The sequence below is a fragment of the Neopsephotus bourkii genome, unplaced genomic scaffold (assembly GCF_033783945.1).
Source record: "Neopsephotus bourkii isolate Nb327-2 ecotype Australia unplaced genomic scaffold, CSIRO-AGI_Nbou_v1 NB_1183, whole genome shotgun sequence".
Taxonomy (NCBI): domain Eukaryota; kingdom Metazoa; phylum Chordata; class Aves; order Psittaciformes; family Psittacidae; genus Neopsephotus; species Neopsephotus bourkii.
This window is the reverse complement of record NW_026901668.1, coordinates 3302268-3326791: the sequence shown is the minus strand read 5'-3', so window position 1 is coordinate 3326791 and position 24524 is coordinate 3302268. Positions and strand designations below refer to the sequence as shown.

At 44.1% G+C, this 24524-nt stretch overlaps 2 protein-coding genes across 8 annotated transcripts; both read left to right on the top strand.

Moving 5' to 3' along the window:
* The first annotated feature begins 938 nt into the window (after positions 1–938).
* LOC133217985 (tubulin alpha-8 chain) lies at positions 939–8882 on the top strand. Of its 2 annotated transcripts, none has more exons than XM_061363926.1 (5): positions 939–1454; positions 4997–5219; positions 5906–6054; positions 6585–7265; positions 8566–8882. In XM_061363926.1, the coding sequence occupies exons 1-5, from the start codon at positions 1452–1454 to the stop codon at positions 8851–8853; spliced, it is 1344 nt and encodes a 447-aa protein (XP_061219910.1). In that variant the 5' UTR covers positions 939–1451; the 3' UTR covers positions 8854–8882. The 2 variants fall into 2 exon arrangements, with proteins under 2 accessions (XP_061219910.1, XP_061219911.1); XM_061363927.1 differs by lacking the exon at positions 939–1454 and adding an exon at positions 1781–1966.
* A 3908-nt stretch (positions 8883–12790) lies between these two features.
* On the top strand, positions 12791–24488 carry USP18 (ubiquitin specific peptidase 18). Of its 6 annotated transcripts, none has more exons than XM_061363976.1 (11): positions 12791–12931; positions 15553–15729; positions 16801–16927; positions 18210–18355; positions 19256–19335; positions 20005–20151; positions 20478–20573; positions 21667–21837; positions 22779–22910; positions 23376–23425; positions 23812–24488. In XM_061363976.1, exons 2-11 carry the CDS (start codon positions 15561–15563, stop codon positions 23876–23878), a joined length of 1185 nt encoding a protein of 394 aa, XP_061219960.1. In that variant the 5' UTR covers positions 12791–12931; positions 15553–15560; the 3' UTR covers positions 23879–24488. The 6 variants fall into 6 exon arrangements, with proteins under 6 accessions (XP_061219960.1, XP_061219957.1, XP_061219959.1 ...); XM_061363973.1 differs by having other exon boundaries at positions 12792–12931; positions 15534–15729; XM_061363975.1 differs by having other exon boundaries at positions 12792–12959.
* The last annotated feature ends 36 nt before the right edge of the window (positions 24489–24524 follow it).

The following is a 24524-nucleotide window of genomic DNA, read 5'->3' as shown; positions in this document are numbered from 1 at the left end:
TGTGTAAGAAAGGGAAAAATAGTGACCTGGGTCATCCCCAGACTTTTCAAGCTCAATTAATTCTAAGAAGAAACAAAGCCAATGTACTCTCACTGGCCAGGGACATCGCTCAAGACTCCATCACTCCTTGCTCTCTGGAAGTTTTTGACTGGTGAGATTGTTCAGTGCGGCAACCCAACACTGGTGAGTCTATGGGTCCTGGGACAGTTGAGCTTGAGTGTAGTGGGGAGAGGAATCATTAACACTGACACTCAGAGGTGCTCTCACAGCCTATTTCAGAAGAGAGGAGGGGGACAATGGAAGAGAATGCAGCACTGGGCTAAGGTGCACATAATTTAGTAATTCACAGACCTCATTTAGATTTTGTAGCTAGTAGATCCGACATGTTGACTTAAAGAGTGCCTAAGAGGATTTGAGTGGTGGGCTGCTCAAGTTATTTCCTGTGAGATTTTTTTCCTGAGGCGATTTTCTGCACGAGCATTAACATTTCAGATTGTCCAGGGTGCCAGAGCTTAACAGCAGAATGTTACCAGCTCCACTGGAAGAAGAGCACTAGAACAACCTGTTTCTTAGCTGCAAAGTAATGACCCAGTATTTGCTGAAGAACTGTGCGGCCCAGCTTAAGCAAAGCAGCAGATAGAAATTATCACAGGAATTCTTCCTCTGTAAAAATAATTGTGGCTCCAGAAATCTCTGTAGCTTTTCCCAAAATCAGAGGAGTGATTCGCAGATTTGTGTAAAGATCAGCAACATAAAGACCATAGCAAAGTAGATGTGAGTTTATAAAAACCAATATGAACTACTTCGCACTAGGTAGTTCATACCTAGGTGCTAAGTATGAACTACCTAATATTAGGTATTAATGTAGGTGCTATTAGGGAAGATACTTAGATGCTGGTTGTCACTAGGGGCAGAACAATCTATTAATATCATCAAGTCAAAACAGAGTAACTTAAAGCTTAGGAATTGTGTATTTAAATTCCTACTGATTGAATATTATAATGAACAGTATGTTTATAAAGTCAGGGGATACACAGTACTCAGGTTCAAGCAATTAAGTGTGCTCCCCTTCCTCTTTGTTACCTAGGAGTTGCAAAAATGAGGATTTCTCCAGTGAGAGAAGCTGCTTTCCAATGCTGAGGTAGTGCAGAAGGATTAAACAATAAAGCGGAGGAGGCAACTGCCCTAATTTGGTGTGAGAACATTTGTGTGATGCCTCCAGCTATGTCTTGCAATATGCACTGCAATAAGCATCAAATTTCTCCTGTGTTTGGACAGACGAGCTGGAGTCTGTACTGAATGCTGTCTCATACTGCTGACAGCCCAGATGACTGTACACCGAAAGAGAAGCAATGCGAGTAAACTGAAACATTAATAGAGAGGCAGCTGGAGTAAGGATAGAAAGAAGTCAGCCCATCATTTAAAAGCACACTAGTAGAGGACACTTCAGAATGGTAATTATATTTACTTTCTGGTTTTCTATGTTTGGGGTGTTTTTTTCTTCTATCCTTCTCTTTTCCATTCATTTGCTTTCTTATGCCCTCTTAGTCTCCTGTATTGGAATTTAGGAGTGATTTTCATCTACACATGTACATACTGACAGAACAGGGAACTGGAATGGTATGTGTGTTGTAGGTGATATGTATGTATAATAAGTGTTATGAAGTATGGCATGCCATGTTCAAATTCAATAAGCAGACTGAACCAGGTGGGACTGAATTTGAGATCTGGGATATATGAGAGCCCTGCCTGTCTGGGTGACTTTGCACACGTGGGGTGCAGGGAGGGCAGGAGGCAGTGGTACAGAGGGTGACCTATTCTGCACCACACTGTGACACTGAGGCACAGCAGCAGGTGCTGGATGCTGGGCCAAGGCTGCCTCCTTCTTGCAGCCCACAGCCAGGCTTCCGCAAGAACCGGCCACCACTGATCTGAAAGGGAAGGAAACACCACTGGTGACACCATGGTAAGGCGGCTGTGGGAACAGAAGTCATACAGGGACCATGAGGACAAAGGGCAAAGGAAAGCAGGGGGATCTGCTGTTCTTAATCGGTAGTCTGTGCCTAAAACTCATGCACTGATTACTACACAAGAGGGTAGGAAAGAAGTGTTAGAGAATCTCACTGGAGCTGTAAGGCATGGTGAACCAAAGTTTTCTTCAGTCTCTACTTAGTGGAATTATAAGATAAATTAGATCTGGAGTCTTAGCTTTTCAATACTTTCTGTTATGAGTAGGGCACATTGGATGGGGCTTTGAGCAACCTGGTCTAGTGGAAGGTGTCCCTGCCTATGGCAGGGGGATTGGAACTGGATGATCTTTAAGGTCCCTTCCAACCCTTCCATTCTGTGATTCTATGAGTCTATGATTCTATGACTGTATTTTATCAGTACAGGTTCATTTTCACATGAGATAATATATATATATATTTAGAAATAAACAAAATAAGTTACTTCTCTTTCTGTCTGTTTTAAATTAATTTAGCCCCAATGGCTGTCATCTCAGCCAATACAGCTGTAGGTCCAAAATGAAAGCACGCATTTCACAGGCAAGATAGCTACACAGATCCACAGGCTCCCCATGCCTTAAAGCAGACCCAGGGTAGTGAGTGTGTTTTGGGAATAGCTGGAAGACTCAAGTCTGCCTTTGTACCAAAACTACTTAAGACAGGTAGTATTCTGGGGTTTTTTAATAAAGTCAAAGCTGTCCCAGGTGTAGTTTCATAAAGGACCTGGTTCTTTCTGCTCTCTCTTGGTAGCTAAAAAGTCAAGTTCACAATTTGTAAGACAGATCCTGGTACATGAGTGATGGGATGTGGAACATGAGTTTAGAGTGGGCTCCAAATCCAAATTTAAATATCATGTAGAGATCAGTTTACCCTGCCTGTGACTCTGAAGAAGGCCCACTGTCTTCCCTACTAAAAGTCTATTTTAAAGCTGTTCACTATGCAAAATGAGAAACACCTTTGTTACTGTCTTCTCTCTTTGTCAGAATAATTCCAAATTACTGCTGGGCAGGAGCACGGCAAGAGGCCTGGCTCTAAAGGGGGGGATGAAATACTGTTTCAAACTAGCACTTCTTCAAGCTCAGTCTGAGAGGAAAAGAACTGGTTCTGCAGTCCTCAGCTGTAGCCCTATACTAAGCTTTACAGTATTAACTTTCTAAGGCAACATTCTCTTGTTCCATCTGTGGAAAAAACAGGCAAATTATTGATCTGAGGAATAGAGAAAAGTAGCTGTTTACTTTCAAAGTATTGCTTGACTTGCAGTTTTGATCTTTTAAAGACATCCTTTAAAACAGTCACCTGGCCTCACTGCCGTGTTTAAAAGGAATTTTTGTTCTTACTGCCAGCTTCACAGACTCACACCGGGATTTGAAAGGAAAGAAGGAGCCTGTACTGTGCAAAATCAGCATTAATTGAATTCTCAGAGTCCAAAAATGCCTTCAGTGTCTCCTGCATAATCCTCCAGATTGCAGCTCCCCTGCAACATACCAGCCTGTAAAGCCTCGTCACCCAAATTTAACTCAGATACTTTGCACAACTCAACTGAGAAAAACAGGGTTGTGCAAGTACACTTGGGAGCACATTACACACAGTGCTGCATAGGCATTTGTCAACTCCTTTCAACTTACAAATGAGTACTGAATAGAAATTATATATTTAATTGAATGAAATATTTAAGTTGACCTTCCATATTCATTTGAACTTGCAAGGATGACTAACTGGGGCAGTGCTGACTTCTGAAATTCCACTTGCTTCCAAAAAAAACATCTTTAGTTACATTTCTACAACAAATATGTGGCAACAGAAGCTGTTGGTCTGAGGAGTATGGGGGAAGATGCAATTCACTCTCAGGTCACAGGATGATTTTGCAAGATAAGCATCTGATATTAAGTCACTGGATATCTCTCCATGCGGTAATGCAAAACAAAAACAATTGAGGACCATTATCAGTCCAAAAAGCCAGGTAGCATGATCTGCTTCATATTTAGGTATCTGAATTCTCTTTCCCTCTCCAAAGTTAGGCAGTGGTCAGTGAGCTGCCCACTGGAAACCATTCTTGTCAATGAGATGTATTCTGGAGTGCTGAAGCATTGTCTGGAAAAGAATGAACTGTCATAAGCCAAAGCTGTGCCAGAGAGTGTGCAAATTAGCAGTCACACAGGTGACCACAGGCCAGTGCTCAGTACTGTCACCTGACTCTTATTCCTTAGTATAGGCAGAGCCACTGAGATCACACAGGCAAAGCTCAGAAGACTTTAATTAAAGTTGCTCCAAAGCAGAAACTGAAGCTGAAAAACTCAATCTGAAACCACTCTCTCCTTAAAAAACTGCCCTTTACTACACCCAGTGTTGTAATCATCAGGACTAACTCTAGCCTGGTGTTAAAGACGTTGGTTTCTTTTCATTAAAGTTCGTGGCTCCTACAGAAACTGTGCTCAAAATTAAGCAAATAAGCATACTCTATTGCAATGGCATTGCCTGAATAAGCAATGGACCTGCAATGTAAAATACATAGCTGTTCAGGAGGTTGAAGGAACATGTGTTTCAGCAGAGAGAATCTGAGATAATTTCCTGAGGTGAAATGCTCTTAAAGCAGTTCTGCCCAGTTTCTACTCCAGCCTGCTATCAGAGGGTAAAAGGATCAAAACACAGCACCTGTCTTGGGTTACATTACGTTGAAGGATACCACATGGCTGTGTCAGGTTCCAGCCAGGAGTAAAAATAAACTGAACTGGGATGTGCTTTTCAGCAGGGCCAATCCATAGTAGGAGAGGTGAGGTTTGTGTAGAGGAAATTATGCCTTTTTTCCTGCCTGTTTTCATGTACCCATATATTACAGCACATAGGTCTCAATATTATAAAGAGCTGTCCCAGCATCTGTGTTTAAACGTACAGTCTCATTCTGGTCATGGGATTGAACAACCAAATGAAATGCTGACGGTGACAATTCAGTGGTTTTTCTGACCCTGCCTCTCTCTGCTCTCTACCCTTAGCGTGAATGCATCTCTATTCATGTTGGCCAGGCTGGAGTTCAGATAGGAAATGCGTGCTGGGAACTCTTCTGCCTGGAGCATGGCATTCAGCCAGATGGCACCTTCAAGGATGTGCAGGATAAACTCAACAATGATGACTCTTTTACTACGTTTTTCAATGAAACAGGCACTGGGAAGCATGTGCCACGGGCTGTAATGGTGGACTTGGAACCAAGTGTAGTCGGTCAGTATGGAAATAAACCTGTAAAAGGGAGAAGAGCTTACTCTTCCTATCATCACCACAGTGTGCCACCAGTCTCCACTGGTACAAAGCAGCACTCCCTTTCTATATAGACCACTAGATAGTATGAAATTAATTTTCTTATGACACAGAATGGCAGATTCTGCCATAGGTGTTATAAACATAGGATCAGCAGGATCCCCAGCAGTTTAACAGCTACTGCACATGGTTTGTGTGACTTCTCTTTGCACAAACACTTAACTTTTGGTTTTATTTATCTATCATGGCTTGCCATTTGAATTCTGCTTTTGCTTGATCCGGATTCAGAGTGGGAACCTGACAGTTTACCCCCCACGAATAAAAAGATGCCTAAAAATTGGGGCACCATGGGGGACCTGATTTTTTCTCACACTTTTTTCCTAGTGACTTGTCCTCTTGTGGGTACAGACTGTACAACTGACAAGTTCATGAGAAGATATCAACTTGTGTGGCTGGATACAAGTCACACCATAAATCAACAGAATGCAACAATGAAAAAATGCTTGGGAGACATTTTCCCATTAGCATCTGTTATGTGGGTCATGATGTCCCATGACTGAAAGCTTGCATCAATGCCAACATCAACCACAATTTGTTGGCACTGGAGCGCAGCCATACTGAGAAATTCTTACATTTCTCTTCTTGTTCAGATGAAGTGCGGGCTGGGACTTTCCGGGAACTTTTTCATCCAGAACAACTGATCACTGGAAAGGAAGATGCAGCCAATAACTATGCCCGTGGCCACTACACCATTGGCAAAGAAAGCATTGATATTGTGCTTGATCGTGTCCGTAAACTGGTAAGTCCCAGTAGTTTTGAAACAGCAGCTTGGATTCTGCAGAAGAAAGAGGTGCAGAACAGGTACCTGGTTACCTACAAATAATACCAATGGTTTAGAGAAGAGGTTGAAAGACATACGATGCATCATTGCTATTCCAAGAGAGAGAAGCCCAGTAGTTCAGTTCCCAGCTGTATGCCTCCAGGCATTAAAAAGTGGTTCTGAATTTGTAATTCTTCTTGATTAGCACAGCCCTTGACCACCAATACTGGTATAGAATTAGGCAGTTCTACATTGCTGGTTTCAGACAGACTAAGTAAGAGAAGTGTGAAGTTCAGAGAGAGAAGCTCCATCGATGAATCTGATTTTTATGGCCTAAATTGAGTGAGTGAGGAATGAAAAGAATGGGATTATCATGAGCCCTTTCTCAAGGAAACATGCCATGAAATCTATGCTGCATATTCCTGATGCCTGCTCTCTCCTCCAGCTCATACAGTAGATGAAGTCTTTTCATTCTTCTTCAGCCCCTATTTTTCTCTTTTGCTTTTTAGACTGATGCCTGTTCTGGGCTGCAAGGGTTCCTGATCTTCCACAGCTTTGGTGGGGGTACCGGCTCTGGCTTCACCTCCTTACTAATGGAACGACTCTCCGTGGATTATGGAAAGAAGTCCAAACTGGAGTTTGCAATCTACCCAGCCCCACAGGTTTCCACTGCTGTGGTGGAACCCTACAATTCTATCCTGACCACACATACCACCCTGGAGCACTCAGATTGCGCCTTCATGGTGGATAATGAAGCCATCTACGACATCTGCCGCCGAAACCTGGACATCGAGCGTCCCACCTACACCAACCTCAACCGTCTCATCAGCCAGATTGTCTCCTCCATCACGGCTTCACTGCGCTTCGATGGTGCTCTCAATGTGGATCTGACAGAGTTCCAGACAAACCTGGTGCCCTACCCGCGCATCCACTTCCCCTTAGTCACCTATGCCCCCATCATCTCCTCTGACAGAGCGTACCACGAGCAGCTCTCAGTGGCTGAAATCACCAGCGCCTGCTTTGAGCCCAACAACCAGATGGTAAAGTGTGACCCAAGACATGGCAAGTACATGGCTTGCTGCATGCTGTACCGTGGTGATGTGGTTCCCAAGGATGTCAATGTCGCAATTGCTGCCATCAAGACCAAGAGAACCATCCAGTTTGTCGACTGGTGTCCAACAGGCTTCAAGGTGAGTAGGCTGCCATGAACTTCTTTTTGATGTTTAAAGGGCAAGTTTAGTCTAGCAGACAACTCATATTTAAAGTTGTAGATCTCGTACGTTTTCCAGTTGTGAGGCAAAGGAACATATGAAAGATGAGGTTGCATAATGTATGTGCCCTTCCTCCTCTGGACATCCCATTGACACAGACTTCTAAATATTTATGTAAATGGAAATCTGAAGTGTATATGAGTTAAAATTTAAAGAAGTATTAATTTCAGACCCAAATTTTGGAAAAGCCAGTGAGTGCTCCCTCTGAAGCAACATCTAAAACAAAGGAAATACCAAACCCAATACAATTTATAAAGGAAATATATACAGCCTTCGCCCTGCTGGCAAGGTACCAGTGTTGGCAAACATAATGTCAACAATAATACAAACAGCAGTGGAAAAAACATTTGTCATGTAAACAGCCAGCTTAAAAATGAAAGCTAACTGGGAACTAACTTACTTTCTGTATTAGTTTCTATGGAGTATCTTGTTGGAGCTGCATATTCAGTATTGATTAGCTGCTAAGAAAGCTATGAAGCTGGCAGTGTACATTAAACAGAAGGATACCACAGGCAGTAAAATGACCATGTGTCGCACGCTGATAAAAGTCCGGAGCATGGTTTTGCTCGTATTCTCAAGAATAGAATTGAGGCTTAAAAAGGAGCCAAGAGTCAAGGAATTTTATTTGCCCACCAACAAATTCCAGAGAGAAAAAGAGAGAGAGAGAGAAAGGAAGGAAAGTAAGAGAAAAGAATAAAAGAGTTCATAGCAATAGCTACCATCCCAGAGCAGCAATGTCTGGTGCGCAGGTGCAATACTGTCACTAGAGGGTCTTCTCCCCTCGTGGTTCCGTGATGTAGCAATGTTAAGGCAAACACCCTGCACGGAAGTGTCAACTGGAGAGCCATGTTGAGACAGATATCCTTCACAAACGTCCTGCTGTGGTGGTGGTATTGGCAATGTAGTTTTCTTGCCATAGTAATGCGAGGACAGACATCCTGCTGTGGCAGTGGTATTGGAGATGTCAGTCTTCCTCCCATACCAGTGTTGAGCCAGACATCCTGCTGTGGTGGTGGTGTTTTCACTGATGCAGTCTCTTACACCCTATGTCATATTGTTTATGATACTATTATTTCTTATGTAATATGCAGTCTGGTAGTTTTGATAGTGGCACTACTCTACGCCAGCATTTGTAACTTTACTCACATTTTTTCAGCTGTTTGACTGCTTTTGACGGCTCTTGCCTTTTCACAACCTTCTTTCATATTCCTGTTTCCAGGTTGGGATCAACTATCAGCCTCCTACTGTAGTTCCTGGTGGAGACCTAGCCCAAGTTCAGCGAGCAGTCTGCATGCTAAGCAACACCACGGCCATTGCAGAGGCTTGGGCCAGGCTCGACCACAAGTTTGATCTGATGTATGCCAAGAGAGCTTTTGTGCACTGGTATGTGGGTGAAGGCATGGAGGAGGGAGAATTTGCAGAGGCCCGAGAGGATCTGGCTGCCCTGGAGAAGGACTATGAGGAAGTGGGAACTGACTCATTTGAAGAAGAAAATGATGGGGAGTAATTTCAAAATACACCTTGTTCCTAGTGAGCACAGAATTGTCTCTGTATCAGTCTATTGCACGTGTCTACGATTAGGTCATATTTTTTTTGTATGTAATATACAGAAATTTAACAGGGGTCATATAGAGACATCTTTTATTCCATAAATCACAGGTAAATTGTCCTGTAAGATAGGATCAGCTGCAGTAATGCCTCACCACTCCCAGCAATGCAAAAACACTCACTCTTCTTCCTTGCACATTTAATGTAAGCCTGTTTAAGCTCTAATGCACATACTAAAACCACTACAATTCAAACTGTTTATATGAGAAGCTTTCCCCTTTAAAAAAAGACAACAAAACAAAAACTATAAAACCTAAACTTTTTTCTTTTTTTTGTATCATACCTCCTGAAAACATTCCAGCATTCCTTGCTCTACCTGCATAGTTCTTCCTCTGCAAGAAACAACATCTGCTTTATCCAGCAGACCACTGTGCCATCTATGGCAATCTATTTAGTGCACCATGTGCAAGTGAGTCTGCAATATGGACATTTGAATGTTCACGCAAAGATAATTCCAAGTTGTGATCCAAGATCTCAGATGTATAGGATTCATGTCTTGCTAGGCAATGTCAATTCTTGACTAGGAAACCCTTCAGCCACTTTTTATTGAGGGTCCCTGATGGGTTGCACCCATGAGAGCTGAGGCAACTGGCAGATGTCATTGCAAGGCCACTTGTGATAAAGTTTGATGATCATGGTTACTGGGAGAAGTGGCCAAAGACTGGTGGAAAGCAAATGCCACTCCTGTCTTAAAAAAGGACAAGAAGGAAGATGCAGGGAGCTACAGGCTGTTCAGCCTCACTTCAATCCCTGGGAAGGTGATGGAGCAGCTGATCCTGGAAACAACTTTCAGGCACATGAACAAGAAGAAAACTGTCAGGAGTACTCAGAAGGGATTCACCAACGAGAAGTCATGCTTTACTGACTTGATGACCTTTTATGATGAAACAACTGGCCTGACAAACTAGAGGAAAACCGTGGACATTGTCTACCTAGACTTGAATAAGGCTTTCAACACTGTTGCCCGTAAGATCCTTATAGGGCAGCTGTTGAAGTATGGGCTGGGTCAGCATAGTGAGGTGGACTGAAAACTGAATGGCTGGGCCCAGAGTGTGGTAATCAGTGGTGTAAGATCTAGTTGGAGGCCATTAACTAGTGGTGTACCCCATTTAATTAACCAGATCAGTAAATTACTAAACTATGAAGTTATGGAGTAGCAGAAATGGCTCTGTTTAGGAAAACATCCTATTTAGGACATGCTTGATTATGTACCTAAACCGAAGAAACATGAATAAGTATTACTCAGCCTAGTGGAATTTAGACTCCTTTTTGGCTTCCCTCACAGTTCTGTTCTGAATTAGGCCCCAAACCAGAAACAGGAAATTCATACATGACACACATGTATGTGTTCAAACTGATAAGTGACCCTGTTCTTCCCGTAAGAGAGGAGAAATAGGCAACGAGGTAAAGACAAAACCCCGTGATTAAACATGGCAGATGAATTGTTTGGTCTGTTCTGTGAAAAACTGCTGAAAGCAATGCAGTGAAGCGGAAGTTGTTGATCCAGTGTGGAGTACTGTAAGCATCCTAAAACACTGGGTGTGCACTTCCTAATTTCCTGAAAGCTTTTTAAATCTCATCTATTCATCAGGTTGTGGTTTATTTTATTTGCAAGGACACTCGGGAATCGGGATCTCTGCTTTCACAAAGGTCAGTGCATTCTGGAGATAAGAAGTGCCATGGCAATTATCAGGAGCTAGCAGCTTTTGTTATAGTGACCCTACCCTGTGATGACCAGCCAGCAGTGTATTTGGAGACCAGAACACAGCATTTCAAGTTTAGCCATCCCTTCATCTGAGCACACTTTCTGTGCTCAGACTTCTGCCTGGTACCTGTTTTGGAAGTGGGGTGTCACAAGTAACTTCCACATGCAAAGCCTAAATATTTTTAAGACAAATGCCCCCCTTAATTGGGCATCCAAGCCCTCACAGGGGTTATTACCAACAGCTACTTTAGCTGCACACTACTTCACTGGTTTCCACAGAACTTTCAGACCTAGCTTCTGTTCAGTCTGCAGTGTTGGTTTGCACTTTGCTCAGGTGGTTAAACTGTCTCTAGGCACCTTATGGCTTAGCAGTTCTTCTATCTCTCTTCCTCCCTTCTATGAGGCAGATGCCACACTAGCTAGCAATAGGAAGGGAACACTGCTAAATTTAAACCATTGACAAGAGGCTCTGCCAGAACCACAGCAAAGATGCTGAGTTATTTGTGCCCTTCTGCTCACAAGCCCCTATAGGTATCCATACCCATCCCTGTGACAATTCAGGAAGCTTTTCACTGCCACTGCTGCCTTGGCTGAAGAGCTCTAGCTGCCAAGCAGTGGTGCTGCCTCCAACAGAGCAAGGTTGTGTGAGCAGGTTCTCATTTGAATCTGAATTTGGTAACAGTGAAACAACAGCTGAAGGCTTCTGCATAGCACATATGAATTCATGTAAGTAGCTCACTGATGGGTTTTTTCTGAGGGGCAAAGGGGTCCTCCAAGACACCAGTGACCTGCTAGGGAGCAAATAAAGAAAGCCACCAGGAGCTCCACACAGCCTGTGGAAGGGGGCAACACCTACACCATACAGGCAGAGAGGGACAGGAAGGAATTAGGGTTTGAGCCTGCCCTGGGGACAGTCTGGTGGCAAAGGAAGGACATGGCATCTATGACTCTGCTGGAGCTCCTCCATAGAGGGTAGTGAAGTGTGCCCTGCCGAATCACACAGCGGTTCTCCCTCCTGGGGTCCCAGAGACTCGGTCTACTTCACACACATAGCAGGACTCCCTGCATCACCTGCACCATTTCCAGAGTCAGCAGAGAGAGCTCTGTGAGGAAGCACCACTCACCTTCAAACTCTAACCTCAAGTGGAGCAAAGCTGAACCAGTGGCTATCCGTTGAGTAGCAAAGTTTCCTTACGGGGCTCTGCACCCTTTTATTCCTCCTGCAGATACCCAGGGTGAAGGGGACCTGGAAACCTAACGTATACACTGGAGAAGTGTCCACCCAAGCACTTCTGCTCATCCAGACATCAGTGACTTATTGAGGCCTGAAATCCCACAGCTTGGGCTAATGCTGGAGTTGGTCCTTACCATTGTGCTGCCATCTGTATATCCCACTGCATACCGCAGCCCACCGTCAGACAGGAAACTGCCGAGGCTTTCAGCTGGCCACCTGGGTTAAGTTTCTCAGTGAGTTACTTGTTTGGGGTCATTTTAAATGAGCTATTTCTTGCTTCTGAGTAGGCTAGCAAGAGTTCGGCTTTTCTACTGCTTTTGTGGCTAAACCCAATGAAAGCCTGGCCCAAGACGCGTCTGCTTTTGTGAGGTAATGAGCAGCCATGCTAAGTCCAGGCAGAACACACCTCCTGACGTACTGGCTCTGCTGAAGAAGAGGGCTTTTTCTTGCAGAGGTCAACTTCTCTGCCCGTGGCAGGGGGGTCGGAACTAGGTCATCTTGAAGGTCCCTTCCAACCCAAGTGCCTAGCACAAACCAAACTGAACCAGGCCAAGGTGTCAGAGAGGGTCAGGACGTGGGCAGACTGGGCCGCGGTGGGCAGCCCTTGTGCAAAGAGGGCTATGGCCTCCCGGCCGCCTTTCTTCCATCCCGCCCCGTCCCGCCCCGTCCCGTCCCGTCCCACCGCACCGGGCCGTGCTGCCCAGGGCCGGGCCACGGCTGAGCGAGTTTCACTTTCTGTTCCTGCGCTCTGCCGGGCGGGAAATGAAAACTGAGCAGTGCTGCCGCTCTCTGACGCAGCCGGCCAGGGGAGAGGAGAAGCGGCCGCACTCCGCCTCCGCCGCCGCCTCCGCCGCCGCCACGCTGCCCTCCACGGCCCCGCTGCTCCTCTCCTTACTCGCTGCCGGCCGCCCTCCGGTGGCTGGGCAGGGCTGGACCGGCCCGAGAGGCTGAGGTGGTCCGGAGGATCGCTCCGGGGAGCCGCAGTGTCCGAGCCCTCGAGGCTGTGAATGTGAGGAGCCGCCGAGGCTGCGGGAATTGGTGAGCAAGCCTCCTGCTGTTTTGTCAGGTGGGATGAGCTAGAGCCGCGGAGTGCCGGGAGGGCGGAAAGGAGAGGGGGGAAAGGGAGCTGAGCAAACGCGTTAGTTTGACAGCAAAGTGGGGAATCTCGTGTCAGTCGCATCCAAGAGGAGTATGGAAGTGAAGGGCTGAGTACCCTTCGAAGAGTATCCCAGGGCTGCTCCAGCCCCAGCACCATCCCCTTGTCTGCCTGCTCCCCAAGGTACCCATGAGGGGAAAGAAGCGATGATGGTGGGGAAGACGTGTCGTGGGACAGGAGTGGTGGTCCCCCTCAGGCAGAGAGGGGCTTTGGGGCTGTGGTACGGGCCTGCCGGTAGTTTTCTGTGAGAGACTGGTGTCTTGGAAGGATGGATAGGCTGTGGAGCAGGCTGGGGTGAAAGGAGGACGCTGGGCAAGCTGAGGGCAATTGGGAGGGCTCGATGATAATGGAGCGGAGGGTATGAGAAGGTATCGCCACTACTTTTTCTCTGCCTGGTGCTAGCGTGGCTAAGCTGTATGCGTTGAGGCAGCAGTACTGAGTCCTACCCCTGACCTGCAAAAGAAACTGAGAAACAACCCTGCTCCTCCAGGGAGAGCGGAGAAATTAGGGGCAAGAGGGGAGCCTGCTCCTCACCAGGTTTTTATACAGTTATGCAGGGAAAGAAAAGTCAAGTGCAAATCTTAGGAATGCCGTATTTCTGATATCCATAAAATGGCAGTTCTGTGCAAGGGTTGGGAAACTGTGTTTGTGTCTCTGCCTGCACACCAGGGATCCCATTAGCAGTGCCTGGGGGAGGATTTCATCGAACCAGAGACCCAAATGCTCCCATCTCTGTATCTGCCTTAGTATCTTTCCACATTTCTCAGATCACCCAAAGCCTTTTAGACCTGAGCTTTCTCTTTCACCCACTGCCACCTTAATCCTACGTCTCTTGCCAAAGGTGTCCCTTGCAAGTTCACCTCATGCCCAGTACATCTCTAGCTGTTGTTTAGGTACCTCTGCCCTGCCTATCTTCCTCCTTTATGACTCTTCTGGCATCTCCACTGGCTGTGAGTATTACTTACCTCCTGGATGATATTGTACCAACTAAAACCAGTGGGTCTCACAGTGCAAGCACAGATGGGCTCGTGCTCCAGCTGGGCTTTCAGAAACCTGAATGCCTCATTAAATCCTTGCCAGGGAAGAGGCAGTGTGAGTACAGATGCTGTTTTGCTGAGGAAGAAATCAAGTCAAATTTCTCTTTTCCTGAGTAGCTATTCTCATCACGGGGTTTGGCTATTAAAAGTACTATTTCTGAATCTATTGAGTGTCTATTCCCCCCCCCCCCCATAAAACTCCTCAGCAAATTTGACAATATTCAGAGAATCTGAGTCTATGACACCTAATGTTCAAAAGTAAACTTCAAAAGTACAGAATTTAAGAGTACAGTCAGGAAAAAGTATACTTGAGATTAAATGCAACAGCTGGGGGGGGGGAAATAGGTTGATTTCTGGTTTCCCTGCCTAAATCTTAAGAAACTTTGATATTTGACATTATTAGCCACAGTTAACCTGAAAAATAATGTGCTTTTAAAGCAAAGATTTTCTTTTTTGTGCAAGGCAGAAACAGTATTTTTTGGTTATTCTTCACTCTCTCAGCAGCTGGCCTCAGGTTCATTGTATGTGCTGCCTGGTATTCATAGAATATTAATTTCTGAGCATTTGGTTTGTGTTTTATTTTTCCATCCTCACAAATTCTTCCCTAAGCATATCTTTTTCTATGATTCTGCCTTCCTGTTGAATGTGGGCTTTAAGAAAGTTTCGTTTCTGTGTAACTGCATTTGAACATTTGTCACATTGCTTTGCCCTGCGTATTTTTACCTTGCTTTAATTTGGTGACTTTTTAATCTTTTATTTAAGTAGCCAGTAGATAAGTTATGAGAGACTGATGAGTGTAATAGTCTGTTCAATACTTGCTTGCAAATCAAGGCATTATAATGGTTCTTTTGTTTAAACAGTTACTTCGCCTGTGATCATTTGAAGGAGCTTAAGAACAAACTGATATTTAGGTGCTTAAATGCTTTTAAAATTACAGTCCAAAGTGCCACAGTAGAGCTGTGACTAGAAAACAATGCAGAGAGCCCTGTATAGAAAACAAACTAATGTTTATCAATTCAAAGGTCTACACATGGTGAAATTTGCCCTTTTGAATTCTTGGGATACTTCAGATACTTTTACTAAACAGAGGAGTTTTGCATCATCTCCCATTTGCACAATTTTAAGCATGTTATTTACCAAATCTTCCTGAACAGAGATATCTGTGGCTCCCTGGCTATGCAGAACCAGAGGTTCATTTATTTATTTAGCCACAAAAGGAAGAGAACAAGATGTTCAATTGCCGTCAAGCTCCATGTCTGTTACCTTGCCAATACCCAGCACACCTACAATACTCCCTGTTAATTTAAATATATCAAATGCTGTTGCAGTAATCTTACTAATTTTACTGACATTCCAGCTTTTTCATAATGAAAATATCACATACAAAGACAAATCCTGTGCTTCTCGGTGGTCCTGCTCTTTCTGACCTTTCTGTGTCTTTCTGCAGCCCTTCTGTCTTTGTAAAGCATTGTTGATGGGACAAAGAGGTGGACACCAGGAAACAAGCAAGAAACTAAAGATGGCACTAAGAGAGACTATGAAGGCAGAAGCAAAAGTACAAAATAATGAAGAGGAAGCTGAACAGCTGAAAGCCAAAGTCCAGAGGCTAAAATCAGTCTTTGGTGTGGCAGACTTAAAAAATGGTAATAATGTTTTGTCTGTTCCTCACTCATACTAATACCTGCTGTTCCATTCCCTGTCCTTAGGTTACATTTTCTCCTGTTCTTTTACCTTTTCCCTGAGGAATATACAGGTGATTCTCATTTTGCCCTGCCAAGTAACCATTTTGGGTTTTGGTGGTTTTTTTGGGCGGGGGAGGGATTACATGAGGATGTCAAGGCTTTTTCCAATTTTAAGTCCTCAGATTGGCCATTGTAGCAAAAAAGGTCTAGATGCTGTCCCTGTCTCTTTCCAAACATAGCCAGCATTGCTTCCGGATTTGCTGAACCACGGACAAGGCCTTAGTTATTCTGCTGCATCACTAGATTGGCCTCTCAAAAGCTTCCATCAGTATTTCAGGTGTACATACTGTTCTATTCCAGCTACAGCCCACCCTTACCACCAACTGTATGCATTCCAGAGTTGCTCTGAGTTTCCATTCCATGTCCTCTCTCCCTTTGGTGATGAATTTCTGACCACGGTTACTTACACTACTTTGGGGCGCAGAATATGCTGTCTTTTTAGATGCAGTATGAACAGCTGTGGCTTGCTTTTTCAGCTTCTCTCAAGCTAGTTCCTTTCTTTGAAATGGAGACATAGAACAGTAGAGGTAGGCTGAAGGGGAAACCTGAAGCCTGTGTGGTGGACAGCTAACATGTGGTCCCACATGTAGCTCTTCATTTTGTTAATTAAGCCTTATATAAAATATAATTAGTTGTCATTAAGCCTGGCTGTGTAAAAGGCTAAATAAAAATCCTCGTACAGACAGCCTTTGACTTCTGTGGAGTTTTTTATGTTTAGATGTGTTATGAAAGGACTGAAAAGAGATCAACTGGGAGACATCTGAGCATCATAATCCAGGTTTATTTGGGTTTTTCCTGTCAGTTACTGAACAAAAATACATGTTATCTGCTTGAGCAACATAAGAATAAGATTGAACACTTTCTCAGGCCTGACCAAGATGCTGGTCCTATATCCTGAATGGCTGAATATGTGCAAGAGGAGTTTATCACTTCCAAGTAATTGTCACTTTCTTTTCTTGTACCTATTTCCAGGACTCACTTCCTCTTTTTCTGTGCCTACAGAAGCCATTGGACTGTACAACATTGGACACAGCTGCTGTCTGAACTCCCTCCTCCAAGTGTTCTTCATGAATATACGTTTCACAAGGATACTTCGAAGGTAGCACTGGTTTGAACTACCTAAGATACTCCCATTGTTGCTCTGTTGTTGTCTCCACTCCTTTTTTCTGTGTGAGGTGCATTTGAAGGCTTGGATCATCAAGGTGCTCACAAGGTGCTTTCAACTTATTCAGCAAGATCTCTACCTTGTTGTGTCTGTCACACACAGAAGGTCCTGCAAAGGTAGCAGTTGCAGATGACTTGTTAGTCATCTCTGATTCATGTGCTATTTGCACGCTGATAAGCTACAGCCTTAAACTGAGTCTTCAAGACTCGTATCTCCCTTTTTCATAACAGGATATGATTTTATTTGTCGTTTACTCATAGGCTGCTATAACTAAAGGATGTGTTGTGTGTAACCCACTATTAATTTTGTAACTTTAAACATGTGAAAGTAAGCATACTGTGATCCATAACCTCTGCTCTCTGATTGTCCTGGCTATCACCTGATACAGAAGAGTAAGTGTTGTTGCAGAGGACAAATACATAGTGTTATTTTGTTTCGCTTGGCCATGCTTCCTGTTTGTTCATGTGGAAGATTTGGGCTTCTGCTTCCCTACCAACCACACTAATAACTGGCTTGATTTGCTTTTACTCAGCTCACTGCAGCTTTAATCATCTAAGTGGATCATTCCTATTCAGTTCTCCTTTCTCCAAATTTCTTACATGCCTACCAGTGTGCAAAGAGGGAAGAAGACAAGTTACAGACATGCAGAGATGAGAAGTGTCGTAAATGGGCAAAGCTATATAATAAGATAGTTACCAGTAACTATCAGTAACTGGTAACCAGAAGGTTACCAGTGCTATCTGAAGAAAGACTTAGAAAAACCTGTGGACTGCAATAAATATAGGGAGGGTAAAGAGCTTTCCAGTTGTCATCTAGTTGAAATACAGCCATTTTATACGTGCTGATAAAGTTCTAAGGTTATGTTGAGAATCAAGGCATGAACAGGTGAGAGGCAAGAACAGCTCTAAAACTGGCTCTATCCCAAATGTTGTTTCTAGAGCCTAGAAAGCACTTAACAGCCTGCTCGATTTGCCCCTTATTCATGAGAAGGCCAACTTAGAATTGTGGCCTTTTACTTTAGAATGATCAGCTGGCACTTTGGGATGAGCTAGTGCAGGTGTCTGCTTCCCCTTTTTCCTTCTTTTGCTGAAAACAAGCCCATTCTGGTTCCTTTCGAGTTGCTTTCTGTGCTATCCCCCTTTGCTTCTTCAGGTGTGATGTCAAATATTTCTTCAATGTCCCACTCGATTACCATTCACGTCACTTCTCTCGATAGGATCATGGTGCCACTATATGCTGAGCAGCAGAAGAAGAATGTCCCATACCAAATGCTCCTGCTGTTGGAAGAGATGCAATGTGGCAAGCAGAAAGCTGTTTACCCCATAGCCCTCGCTTACTGTCTTTCAGCGTACAAAGTGAAACGTAAGCAGTGCCACCTCATGCCCACCTCATTCTGCAGATCAGAGATGTTAATTTTCAAGTATTAACAAGCAGTGCAAACTCTGACATCTCATTCAGAGATTAAGAAATGTGAGGATTTAGGTACATGATAGTATGTAGTAGTGAGAGAGATGCTGTATCTTACTTGTGAAGAGGAGAATGAAAGAAAGTAAATGCCCCTGTTAGATATCCTTGCTGATGTTCAAAGTGTAGGAAGACTATCAGACTGCTAGAAGACCCAGCTACTAATACTGGCCAGAGGGAATGGGCTGTGCAGGGCAGAGAGGACAGCTTATAGCTTGATTTGTCTTGTTATACTGGCATGATAATAGTGAAACAGCTGCTATTTCTTATTAGAAGGAAGGGATTGTGTGGAAAAGATACTGAGCTCACCCAGATCACCAAGGATAGAAATCATATCCTTCCTGTTCCTTGTTAAAGGGGCAGAGAAAAATACTTGCTGGCTTAACCTCCCACCTGGGCAGGGTCCCAAAGGACAGAGAGTGTTAAATGCATGGGGAGACAATGGGATGCTGAGGGTCTGTTTACATGTGCATATTCAAACAGTACATTCAAATGCTCTGCTCTTTATCATATAAAAGCTAAAATAGGACAGCACTGCATCTGATGACAATGACATGACTTTTTCACTGGGTTCAACAGTGGGGCAGTCGAGCCCTCCCATCTTTTCCCACTGCCTGTCTGGGTCACATGGGGACATTGCAGCTCATTTCCAGTCTAAGCTCTGTCCCTGGCAAGGAGTGGCAAGGGAGGAATAGACTGGATCTAATGGGGGACAATGAATTTCCCTTTGCCATCTGCAGGAAGTCTGCTGGATGCTGTTTGTAATACTAATCGAGGTTTTGTTTTCTGTTTGTCCAGTGTTTGTGCAGCATGATGCCGCTCAGCTCTTTCTGACTCTCTGGAACTTGATAAAGAAGCAGATGAAAAAGCCAGAGCTGGTAAGAACACTCACTGAAAAGAACACAAGAGCTTTTGGCCCTTGTTATGTGTGATGTAATAGGAGAGGGAATCTTGATTTCATAGGCTTCAGCATTATGAATCACAGTTAACTTCTGTTCATCCTACTTTTTGAGCATGCTAGGGTCTTCATTCTCATGGGAGAACCAAATAATAACAAAAGATTTGATTTTTTTTGCAAAACTGGTGTATCTTGACACAGCTTCTCTGTTCTTTGAAGTCAACCATGTGCATTTCATTGTAATTATTCACTGTTAGCATATTATATATATGATGGTTACTCCCAGGGGGGCTGTGTAAGGTAAGAGAAAAGTAACTCTTCCTCAACCCACTGCCATAGTTTTGTTCATATGGAAGACAGGCTCTTGTTGCAGTTCCAAACAAAACAGTAGAATTCTTTACCAAAGCAGACATTTAACTGTCTGGTCTTGTTATAGACATGTCTTTCCCCTCTGCTATTTGATGAGGGGAAGCAGTTGTTCTCCAACAAATGAACTGTCCATGTAAGTCAGTGTCAGATCTGGGGTCAAGCCTTAAAGTAGTAACACTGAGTGAAGAAACGTGTCCATGTGGTCTTTCCTACTCACAGAGGAAAATATCTCAGCTGTGATCTTTATAAACCTTGTTTTGGCCTTTTTTTACCCCTCCAGGTTGAAGAGCTGAGTGATTTGTACACTATCTGTATACAGGAGCACCTGGCCTGTCAGAAGTGCTCTTTTGAGGAAAAGAAGAACAGCAATATGTTAACCCTTCCACTGCCACTGCTGGATTCCAATTGCCGCATGCTGAAGACTCTAGTAAGTTAGTGCCAGCACTGGTTCCTTAGGAAGATTATCCCCTGTTCACTGTGGGAGCCTTTTCTTTGCAGCACTGGTGTGTCCTGGACTCAGGTAGAATCTCTGTAAGAATCCCTGAAGGGTGTCTGGTACTCTGGGGTGATCTTTTCTCGCTCACATTTCTTCTGTATTTTGAGGGGTTCTAATTTCTTATTATTATCTTTTGTCCTTTGAATACAATATGCCTTCTGTAGCTTTGCTGTTTGCTTGTACCCTGTGAAACAAAGTAAAAATGGAAATCTGGCTAGAAGGAATTCGGTTGAAAGAAATCTCCTCTGTCTCCTTAGAAGGACTGCCTGCAATGCTTTTTCCATCCAGAAGAGCTGACTGGTCACAACATGTGTTTCTGTGACCAGTGTGGAAGAAAGACACCTTTTCTGCAGGTAATCAGATAATTATTTCCCCATATTTCTCTTCTACACAGAACTCCCTTTAGGACTGGGAAGGGTGGGGAAAGGACTCAACCATACCAGTTTGAGGAGATCAACAATACAAAGCTTTGTCAGTGCAGCAATGTCAGCTAGATAAAAACCACATGCATCTTTCCTGTTAAGAAGTTCCTTAATGTAGATGTAGCTCTAGCAACAAAATAATGATTTTGTGGGTTTTCATATAAGCCGCCAAGGGATGCAGCATTTCTGTGCCAGCAGAAAAGTTGGTTTATGTTAATGTGAGGCATCCCTACCCATGGCAGGGAGTTGGAACTAAATGATCTTAAGGTCATTTCCAACCCAAACCATTCTATGATGCTATGATTCTGTGATTCTATGATTCTATGTTGTGCTTCTGCTGTGGGGCTCTACACTGCTGCATAGCTCCAGAGGTAGACAACAACATGTTACTGGAGCTGTGCATACACATAAAAGTAGGAGATCTTAGGGTGATTTCCTTTCTTCCCTGTTTTCCACTGGCCTTCCCATTTTTTACAGTGTTGATCTCTTCAATACATTTGCCTCTTCATGAAACAGCTAATTCATCAGCTGGCAAAGAGACGTGTGGGGAGGAGACTGCCTCAGCTCAGGGCTCGGAGGTACTTCCCACTGAGTCACCTCCAGGGCCACAGTGTATCCATATGTCTTGTTGGCAGCCATGGCGGCAGCAACAGTAATATCAACAAAGGCAGTGGTGGAAGGGATGAGCTGTGAGCTTGGCATCCCCTGTGGAGCTCTGGTGGCCAAATGTCACAACAAAATTGCCTTGCCTCTCCTCACCTACCTGTTGCTACTAACCTAAGGTTCAGAAAGCAGGTTAGAAAGGAAGCAACCCTTGAGAAAAGCAATGCTGAAGCTGAGAAACTTGCTTATCACAAATCCAGATGAGCTACAAAAGCATCTGCTGTCCGATGGAACTGGCATTCATTCACTGTAGCTGTGACTGTTCTCTGGGCTATGTTCACAGGGTGACAATGGTTGTTTCCACCCCACCTCCCCAGGTCTTGCTCCTTAGTTTTCAATGATGTTGCTTATTGCTTTACAGAGTATGAAGCTAGTCCATCTGCCACAGACCCTGACCATACACCTGAAGCGTTTCTGCTTCGAAAAAGCAGCCCACATTCACAAGCTTAGTCACTACCTGCCATTCCCACAAGACCTTGATTTCAATGAAGTCTTGACAGAAAGTCAGTGCCAAGCAGATGACAATGAAAAGGTGAGATACTCCTAATGCCCTGGTTTAAAAGGACATTTTCTTCTCCCCTGTGCTCAAGTCTCATAAAACCTTAGGAGGTGACATCAGTACTTGCCTCAGTTCCAAGCACCTGTCTTAAAAATGCTCGTCTCAGGCTTTACCTGTGCCTGGTGCTCTCTCACATCTCATGGTTTTAAGTGGTTCAGGCATTATTCAACTTTCTGTGCTCAGATTTAACCACCAAAGGCACCGTAACTGAAGCTTTCTGCCATAAGGACAAAAAAGAGGCTTTACAAATAAGACCCCAACTTTTTTTTTCTTTTCTTTTTCTGAATGTTTAGCATAACATTTTTCTTCCATTTCTAAACATAATAAAGAAAAGATGAAAACACAGTTCATTTGGATGACCAAATCCAGACACTGTAAACAGTGTCCTAGGGCCAACTTCCGTCATGTGGTTTGGACTCCAGCTCAAGATGGTCTCAGTGTGAGCAGCAGACCCACTGCCTTGCAAAGGTCACCAGTCTAATACAGGGGAATTCCATTCCTGGCAGTTTCCCATATAGTGTTGTTTGCCACAGAGTTAAGGTTAGCAGGGAGGCAACAGCTTTGCCAAGCAGCTGAGGGTGGATCTGTTCCCCTTACTGAGAAATAAGGCAAAGTGTGGCAACAGCCAAACCTCACTGGTGCAGTGTTGGCTGCAGGGTTTGCTGCCTGTTTGCTGTTCTACAGTCTTTCTCATGTACCTGTGTTCAGGGTGCCAGGGAGGGTGACAGCCCCATAGCTGAAAAGCAAAACTCTGAGGGTAAGAATAGAAAAGGCAGGATCCTCAAGGCCAGTCTAATCCGTCTCCTTTTTCCTCACAAAACATACATTCTTGCTGTCCTGGCTGCTGAACCTTCTTTGTCCAATGGCAAATGAGAATTGCTGCACTGAAAGTCACTCTTTGTGGTTCTTCACAGGCTGGCTGGCAGTATGACCTTTTTGCTGTCATTGCCCACTCAGGATCAATTAGCTGTGGACACTATTGTGCCTATATTCGAAGTCTCACAGAATGTAAATGGTATTGCTTCAACGACTCTGAGGTTTGCCAGGTGAGAAGACAAACCCACATTTCTTTTGTAGCTTCCTGGACACTCCTCGAGATCCCATTCGGTCTGTCCATTTGCTCATTAAAGAGAATCAGGGAAGAAAACAGAAGCTGCAGAGCTCTGTGCATCTCATTCTTCTGCTACAGTGTACTCTGAGCTGAGGGCAGAGCTGCTCTAGCTTCTGTACCAAACAAGGCCTTGGGTTCTGCTTTGCAATGTTCCGAAGCAGCCATTCACTGTATACCCTACTTTATGTACTCTGGATCTGTTTAATGTATGTATTCAGAAGAAGGAAAGGAACTGTTTTTCCTCAAGGAGTAAAACCAATAAACTGATTTATTAAAGGGTGTTTAGTTTCTGGAAGTACCACTTATACCACTCTTCTTAAAAGAATTGCTGTGCTGGTATCACAGTGTGTCCCTCTCTTGAGAGCTTTTACCAGCCTCCTCTTCTGTTTTTCTTCTCTAGGTATCGTGGGATGATGTGAAATGCACCTATGGACATTCCAGCCTCCACTGGTAAGCAAACATACCTGTTTTTACCAAATGTTGCTCTGGGGTTTGGAATGAGGGTAGCAAAGAGAGGGAAGACAAATGGTTTGAACTGCATATCGCCAGGGATGTACTGAAGATGCAGGAGAGAAGAAGCCTTCCTATATAATGCTGTCAGTGAGTCAATATGATAGAATCATAGAATAGTTAGGATTGGAATGGACCTTAAGATCATCTAGTTCCAACCCCCCCCTGCCATGGGCAGGGACATCATGATGCCTTAGGGATCACTGAAGAGGGCTGGTTCAGTTGACACAGACCTCAAAAAGCTGAGTATGACCAAACCTGGGAGGTTACTTGCAACCCTAATCTTCAAACATGCATCTTGTTTTGCCTCTTCTTTGTTTCCACAGGGGAGAAACAGCCTATCTCTTGGTTTACATGAAAAAACATCCACAGTGGCCTTATCCAGGAGTATGAGAATGTCTTGTGAAGTTGTGCATTGTCCATGGAGATCAGCACCTCTGTGCCATTGTGGACATGCACAAGTGTTCCACAAGAACGACATGGCGCACTCAGTCAGTGACCTCTGCCTTCACATTTATTTATGGAAAAGTTAATAGAGAGACTTAGCTAGAGAAAGGATCTCAGAACTGTTGCAACTAGAAAGTTTTTCTTTCATATGTTTTTTTTTATTCTATTTATTAATTTCCTCTTAAAAGATAGTAAAGTTAGTCCTTGTCTCTTCTGACTTACCAGTTTCTTTAATGCTGACGCCTGGATTCCAGTACAAGGGAAGAATTTGGCCTGAAAGCCTGCCTGATATTCCATTGAGGCACGTGGTATGACTGGAAAGCTGCGATGGCCGTGACTAGCCAGTAGGACCATAAGAGCTTGAGACTTACTCTGCCCTTTTAATACCATGTTAGATGCTGGCAAGCTGGGCAGGGGACCCCAAAAGTCTTGAGAAACAGCTGGATCAAGGACCAAAACTTAGGACATGTGCATGAATGATGTTTACTCTTTCAAACCTTCCTGAAAATGAATCACTACAGGGGCTGAGGTGTGTTCAAAAGCTGGTGTCAGCATAGTGTTTTTTTAAATCAGCTGCTTTTGTAGTAGTTCT